Here is a 7,710-nt window from a genome sequence, read left to right on the forward strand (position 1 = left end):
AAATTGCCTCCGTTATAAAAAATGTTTGCCATGCATACATGTGTAAAGCTAACTTCTTGCGAAGAAATTAACCATAGGGTGTTTTAGTACACTAATAATGTGGGGAGTATAATTGAATTACCATATCCACTATGCTAAAAAGCCATTGGTCTAAAAAGCCTCTTTTTTCCCGGAACCAGAACCCCATGTTCGCCGGCTGGCTCGCCGCCATTGCGCCGCCTATATATACCCCCAACAACCCTCCCCCAATGGCTCATTTCCCCTCCGCCTTCCTCCTCACATCTCCTACTCTCCCCCGCCTTCCTCTTCTTCCTCCAAGTTCTTGCGAACCGTGCGTGCGTGCTCGAGGACGTGGTGATCGCGAGCGCGCGCGTCCAGACTAGTATGGAGCAGAGGAGCCTGCTCGCGTCGGCGGTGGGCATGGGCGTGGGCGTCGGGCTGGGGCTCGCGTCGGCGAGGTGGGCGAAGCCGGCGCACGCGGCCGACGGAGGCTCAGGCGCCGGCGCCGGCGCCGCGGAGGTGGAGGCGGAGCTGCGGCGGCTGGTGGTGGACGGCCGCGACAGCGAGGTCACCTTCGACGAGTTCCACCACCGCCACTGCTACCTCAGGTCCGTTCCCTTGCCTTGCTCGCCGTTGCCGGATTCCGATCAAAGCTCTGATTTGGCCGGTCGGTTTGGTGTTTACTGATTCGACCGACGGCTCGACTCTGCCTGCGGCGTTCCCTCGGTTTGATGTTTACTGTAGCTAGTCTGAACTGAACTCTGCTTTCCAGCTTCTTCACCAAAATGTCCCCACCGTTACCGTCCATGTTCTTCCACCAAAAGTAAAAGGCAGTTCGTTGGGTGATTCACACGCATGGTACCGCAGATGTTCAGTTGAGTTGGCTATGAAATCTGAGCAGAGTTTCTTTGTACTCTGCCCTGATCAGTTCAAGTTCAGTTTAGTTTTTTGGAGTAAAATTCAGTTCATGTTCAGTTCAGTTCAGTTGCAAGAATAGTGAGTAATGTTGATGTGTGTGTTGCAGCGAGCAGACCAAGGAGGTGCTCATCAGCGCGGCCTTCGTGCACCTCAAGCAGGCCGACCTGTCCAAGCACATCCGGAACCTCTCCGCCGCCAGCCGCGCCATCCTCCTCTCCGGCCCCACCGGTCAGTCCTCCCTCCGGCCACCATCATCATGGATATGGTTTCTCTCCACCCCTTGCTCTGCTCCATTACTGACGGACTGCTGCTTCATGTATGTTTGCAGAGGCTTACCTGCAGTCGCTTGCCAAGGCTCTGTCGCACTACTACAAGGCCCGGCTGCTGCTCCTCGACGTCACCGACTTCTCGCTCCGGGTCAGCAACCGGAGATCAAACTCCGATACCGCTTGTTTTCACCTTCGCTTCGTCGTCGTTTCTCATGCCGTGATTCTGAACTTTTTTCTTGTTGCTGAATGTTGTTGTGTGCTGCAGATCCAGAGCAAGTATGGGGGCTCCAGCAAGGCCTTGGTGAGTAAAACAACATGCCTGCTTTGCGTGCCAGTGTTGTTGGTTGGGGCATCTTCAGATTTTTATTTGGGCAACTTGGCAAACTGGGTCCCTGATTGGATTCAGCAATAGCAGGCCCACAGCGTGACTGATAACAGAAGAAAAAGATATTGCGATCATTCACTTTTGGCTGCATATACATAGCCGTCGCGTCACTTATTTTAGTCTGATATTCAAGGATTTGTTGTCTAGTTTGTTTCTGTTTTTATGTGCTCTGAATTTACATGCTTCATTTTTCGACAACCTGAAAACATGCTTGTGTTGTGCAGGTTCAGAACCAGTCCGCGTCCGAGACGACGTTTGGGCGGGTGTCCGATTTCATTGGATCTTTCGCAATGTTTCCAAAGAAGGATGAGCCTAGAGGTACCAGAGCTTTACAATTCAACCTATTTTATTTTATTTTTTGCAACAGCACATACAGTGTACTGTCTTTGATATGCTTTCTCGTTTTGATCAAGAAAAAAGGGGTTTTCGACATTTGTTTACTCTTCAATATGTAACTTTAGAGTACATACAATTCCACCTATTTATTTTCTTTTTGCAAGAATACATACAGTGTACGTAAAACTAGCTGTTATGTGTGCTTTCTGTAGCCCCTTTTTCCACCAACCAAGTTTCGAAAAACAAAAAATCATGGAAACCTTATTCTAAGTATAGTTCAGTTTGGTTGCTCAATATTTTGAGATTTTGACTTGTTCCTGTCCTTCTGTGGATGAAACCCTTATGCAGAATCATTGCGTCGTCAGACAAGCAGTGCAGATTCGAGAGCTAGGTAAATCTACACTTGCCAGTTTATTTGTTGAATATGGAGATTAAATATGTACTGTTATCTGATCTATTTGTACCCACTGTTCCTTTTCTTCAGAGGCTCTGATGTTGCTAGCAATGACCCTTTACTCCGGAAAAATGCTTCTATGCCATCTGATATGAGCGACGTAGCATCACAATGTTCTGTGCATTCAGGTGAACATCTTTGTTGAAGTTTTCTTTACTGTAGTTATTAGCGATTTTGATTCGAGTATGCAGAATTTATTGTAGATGTCCCATACATAACAGTTACTAGTGTCCAGTACATTCAAGCTGCATGACACCCACGTTTTCAGGTTAAATTATGTACATGAGTTTGTACTAGTTCATGAAAATGAAGTGCTGGCATACAAATGGCATCTCAACTACAATGGCTTCTGTGTGTTTCTAATGCTTTTAATTTAGACAGGCTCTTCATCTTTTTGCACATGTGAAGTAGAACAAGAGAATCACATCATCCTTACGGCTGTTAACCTTTTATGTTCATACGATTTCAGCTAGGCGAGCCAGTAGCTGGTCTTTCGATGAGAAAGTTCTGATACAGTCACTTTACAAGGTAATTATGCTTCCTTGACTGAACCTGACTGGCTCCGTTTATCCATCATCTGCTTACCATGTAACCACTTTTACAGGTCATGATTTCTGTGGCTGAAAGCGATCCCATTATTCTTTACATAAGGGATGTTGACCACTTCCTTCACAGATCGCAGAGAATTTACTCCATGTTCCAGAAAATGTTAGCCAAGTTATCCGGGCAAGTGCTGATACTAGGATCCCGGTTACTTAACTCTGACGCTGAGTACAGCGATGTGGACGACAGAGTTAGTACCCTGTTTCCATATCATGTTGACATTAAACCCCCACAGGAAGAAATCCATCTCAATGGTTGGAAGACTCAAATGGAAGAAGACGCAAGGAAAATTCAGATTCAGGACAACAGAAACCACATTGTGGAGGTGCTCTCGGCAAACGATCTAGACTGCGATGATTTGAGCTCAATCTGCCAAGCGGATACTATGGTTCTAAGCAACTACATCGAGGAAATTATCGTGTCGGCAGTTTCTTACCATTTGGTTCATACCAATGATCCTGAATACAAAAATGGGAAGCTCCTTTTGTCTTCCAAAAGGTTCGACAATTTATCTTAATGTCAGTTTTAATTAGCTTTGTTCTGGTTTTCTTAACAAAATGTTACTCTGCAGTTTGTCCCATGGGCTAAGCATTTTTCAAGAAACTGGCCTTGGTGGGAAAGACACGCTGAAACTCGAAGCAAACGAGGTATTTATGATGTAGTACATATGCTTAAAATAGTGTGCCAGTTTACCTACCAGGCTAACTTGAATGCTACTGTTTGCAAAGGATGGTCTGAAAGGTGCACCTGGATCTAAGAAACCTGAGAATGATAAATCGCCGGGTAAAGATGGCGACGCCCCGCCACAAAAACCAGTAAGTTCTATTCAGTTTGCTTGTGCCTTTCGTTCTGCTACATATTTGCAAAAGGACAGGGTAGGGAAAGACCGGTGACCGATCCCATTTTATTTAAAACAAGACCAGAGTCACTCACTACACGTTACAGAAATTAGGGTACACCTCTTTTTACTGTCATGCTGAAGTATCTTGTTTGGTACTAGTTTACTGAATGTCAATCAAAGCAAAACATGGTACTCCCTCTGTAAAGAAATATAAGAGCGTTTAGGTCACTACTTTAGTGATCTAAACACTCTTATATTTCTTTACGAAGGTAGTAGTTCTTCTTTGGAAGCATTGGCAGAAGTTCTTATCCTTGATGCTTTCTTGTCTGAGCAGGAAATACCCGACAATGAGTTTGAAAAGCGTATCAGACCAGAGGTTATACCACCAAGTGAGCTAGGAGTGACATTTGATGACATTGGAGCCCTGGCTGATATCAAAGAGTCGCTTCAGGAGCTGGTCATGCTTCCTCTTCGGCGGCCCGACCTTTTCAAGGGAGGAGGACTTCTAAAGCCTTGCCGTGGAATATTGCTGTTCGGGCCACCTGGAACTGGCAAGACAATGCTCGCTAAGGCTATAGCAAATGATGCTGGCGCCAGCTTCATCAATGTCTCAATGTCCACAATCACATCGAAATGGTTCGGGGAGGACGAGAAGAATGTCCGAGCATTGTTCAGCTTGGCTGCAAAGGTGGCTCCTACTATCATTTTTGTGGACGAGGTAGATAGCATGTTGGGGCAGCGCGCTCGCTGCGGTGAGCATGAGGCGATGCGGAAGATCAAGAATGAGTTCATGAGCCATTGGGATGGTATCTTGTCGAAGTCCGGTGAAAGAATCCTCGTTCTTGCCGCGACAAATAGACCGTTTGACCTTGATGAAGCCATCATTAGGAGATTCGAACGCAGGTCTGTTCAAATGCAGCATCATGTTGGTGGAGAATAGATAGTAGTGTGGTTGTTGGATGATGAGATGCTAATTGTTTGCTCCTATCTGTCACCCTAAACAGAATCATGGTTGGCCTTCCCACTCAAGATAGTAGAGAGCTGATTTTAAGGACAGTTTTGTCGAAGGAGAAGGTCGATAAAGACATCGAGTACAAGGAGCTTGCGACAATGACCGAAGGTTACAGCGGCAGTGATCTTAAGGTTTGTACATTTTTATTTAACCTGAGTTAGTAGGTAGTTATTGTCAATCTGACTGAATCACTGAAAGTTGTTAATTTTCCTTTTGCACCCAGAATCTTTGTGTTACAGCTGCTTACCGACCGGTTAGGGAGCTACTTAAGAAAGAACGGTTGAAAGAGATGGTAAGGTTACTTACAAATGTCTTCTTTCCTAAGCATTTACATAAGTGTGTGATGACTTTGATGCTGCTAAGCCAACTATGAATACTACTTATGAACAAGCAAATTGTTCTGAACATCCCATAATGCTTGTCCAACGACACATTCTTTGATGCTTCAGGAAAGGAGGAAAACGGAGGCGAAGCAGAAAACCGCCGCGGCAGCAGAGGATTCAGACAAGGCAGAGAGCAAGAAGGTGAGTTCAGAGAACAAAGACAGTTCAGAGAAGGTGGATTCAGATGGCAAAGAGGGTGATTCAGAAAGCAAGGTTGATGCCTCGGAAGCCAAGGCTGAAGGCGACAAGGAAGCGGTCGTCGATCTTAGGCCTCTGACGATGGAGGACCTGAGGCAGGCCAAAAATCAGGTGAGTTTGCTTGCTGCCCTGACTTGCATTTTTGCATGTTAACATTGATAGAACGAGGCCACTGAACCGTTTGTGATGGTTTGCAGGTCGCCGCGAGCTTCGCCGCGGAGGGCGCTGTCATGAACGAGCTGAAGCAGTGGAATGACCTCTACGGCGAAGGAGGGTCGAGGAAGAAGGAGCAGCTGACCTACTTTTTGTAGAACCGAAATGATGGTGGATGTGTTGTGTTGGGCAAATCGCTGAAGCCTTGGCAGCAGAGCATGAGCATGCATATGTTGGTGGGAAAGGAGAGGGGATTTCCTGTGAGCAACCTTGAGTTAGGATCTTGGAATGGACTCCTTGAGATGTGTGGCAGGTGGCATTGGATCATGTACGATTCTTTTATACGAACAAGTATTGTAGTTATTCATTATTATATATGTTGTAGCTGGTTTGTTAGCCTGAGTGTATATCTGGATTGAATTTTAGCATGAACTATTTATGTTTAGGCTATTTGTAATGTGAAGGACTATTAGAAATATATATGTCAGTGTTATTTAGTGCCACCATGATGTGTTTGCTTCAGTTGTTCAGTCGGATAAAGAATGTTCATTGTGAGTCGGATAACAGAAAAGAGATAGTGGCGTTCTGTGCGCCGAGGTTGATCCAGCTATAACCTTTTTTTATACACATTGAACATTTTTCAAATACATCATGAAAAACTTTTCAAATACATGTTTGAAAATATTTTTTGAATACTACACATTGTCCACTTTTCGAATACACATTGAACAGGTTTTAGTACATGTGAAACATTTATCAGATACACCTTCACACTGTTGTTAAATACCTGATGAACAGTTTTTTCAAATACACATTCGAACAATTTTTAACACAGCTTGTGCATTTTTCATATACATGCTACTCCCTCCGTTCTTTTTTGTAAGACGTTTTGAACAGCTGACACTGAACTATTTGGAGCGATGTCTGAATTGTCTAAACGTCTTATAAAAGTGAACAGAGGGAGTAACATTTTTTTTTCAAAATGCCATGAATATAATTGTTTAACTGTGTATTAAATGTCACAAAAAAATTTGAATGGTGCAAACATTTTTCAGAACTCGCCGAGCACAAATTTTACACTACATGAGCATTTTTTAAACGTGTGATTTTCTTAATGAAGCGAACATTGTTTTCGAAAGTACAAACATTTTTTAAAACATCTAGAAAAAAATTTACACTCCCCAAATATTTTTATAATAGGTGGTGAACATTTTAAAAAATAAACAAAGTAAAGTAATTGTACCATATACTCCCTCCATTCCTAAATATAAGTCTTTTTAGAGATTCCATTATGGACTACACACGGAGCAAAATGAGCGAATCTATACTCTAAATATATCTATATACATTTGTATGTAGTTTATATTAAAATCTATAAAAAGACTTATATTTAGGGACGGAGGGAATATGTATCTATACTTTAGAGCATTTTTGAAATATAAACGTAAGTAAGAGGAAAGAAAAACAAGAATCCTCGAATTGTAAAAAAGAAAAAGAAAAGCCTACTGGGCTGGGCTGCTTACGAGTTCTTGGTTGGTCGTGAGAAACTACCACTTTTGCGCTAAATTTTTTTGGCAGAAAACTACCACTTCTGTTACTGACGAGATACTGAATTCAGTTGAACATGGACGGATCAAACCTGGCGAGATAATGAAATGTTAATGCGTGTGTTGCAGCGAGCAGACCGAGGAAATGCTCATCAGCAGCGCAGCCTTCGTGCACCTCAAGCAGGCTGACCTGTCCAAGCACATTCGGAACCCTCCTCCGCCTCCAGCCACGGTACGGCCTCCTTCCGGCCACCATCACGGCCTCTTTCAATCTTTTTTTTTGGAAAAAGGAGGATAATCCCCGGCTTCTACATCGAGCGATCCATACAACCATTTTTATTGTGTTCAATAAAGTCTTACAAATACATAGAGTAACCCAAAGCCATTTTTCAGACAAAAAATGTCGCCTACCTACAAGATTAATGATGTGCCCTGACCGCACGCCGGACACACCAAGCCGAACTGGTCTAGCAGACCCTCAACGTGCACCGCATGCGCATGCTGTAGAATCTGTTGCTACCTTCTTCCGCAGTCTCATCTTCAAGAGCAATTAATGCAATGATCTTGCCAGATCCTTCTGCCGTCGATGCTACTACGACGCCAAACGGCGC

The 7,710-nt window shown here is 44.0% G+C and overlaps 1 protein-coding gene across 1 annotated transcript; it reads left to right on the forward strand.

Moving 5' to 3' along the window:
• The first annotated feature begins 257 nt into the window (after positions 1 to 257).
• LOC119293899 (uncharacterized AAA domain-containing protein C16E9.10c-like) lies at positions 258 to 6,055 on the forward strand. Its single transcript, XM_037572233.1, has 16 exons — positions 258 to 608; positions 1,025 to 1,146; positions 1,247 to 1,335; positions 1,453 to 1,488; positions 1,797 to 1,890; positions 2,257 to 2,299; positions 2,393 to 2,490; positions 2,832 to 2,890; positions 2,967 to 3,463; positions 3,537 to 3,612; positions 3,694 to 3,780; positions 4,141 to 4,709; positions 4,811 to 4,949; positions 5,042 to 5,110; positions 5,268 to 5,510; positions 5,597 to 6,055. The coding sequence occupies exons 1-16, from the start codon at positions 385 to 387 to the stop codon at positions 5,708 to 5,710; spliced, it is 2,559 nt and encodes an 852-aa protein (XP_037428130.1). The 5' UTR covers positions 258 to 384; the 3' UTR covers positions 5,711 to 6,055.
• Positions 6,056 to 7,710: the final 1,655 nt, after the last annotated feature.

This window comes from Triticum dicoccoides, chromosome 1A, assembly GCF_002162155.2.
Source record: "Triticum dicoccoides isolate Atlit2015 ecotype Zavitan chromosome 1A, WEW_v2.0, whole genome shotgun sequence".
NCBI lineage: Eukaryota > Viridiplantae > Streptophyta > Magnoliopsida > Poales > Poaceae > Triticum > Triticum dicoccoides.

Excerpts from the sequence above, each read along its gene's own strand:
- LOC119293899 (XM_037572233.1), top strand. The coding sequence starts at position 385 with ATGGAGCAGAGGAGCCTGCTCGCGTCGGCGGTGGGCATGGGCGTGGGC. Across the intron at positions 1,891-2,256 it reads AAAGAAGGATGAGCCTAGAG|AATCATTGCGTCGTCAGACA; the intron begins GTACCAGAGCTT and ends ACCCTTATGCAG. Across the intron at positions 3,613-3,693 it reads TGAAACTCGAAGCAAACGAG|GATGGTCTGAAAGGTGCACC; the intron begins GTATTTATGATG and ends CTGTTTGCAAAG.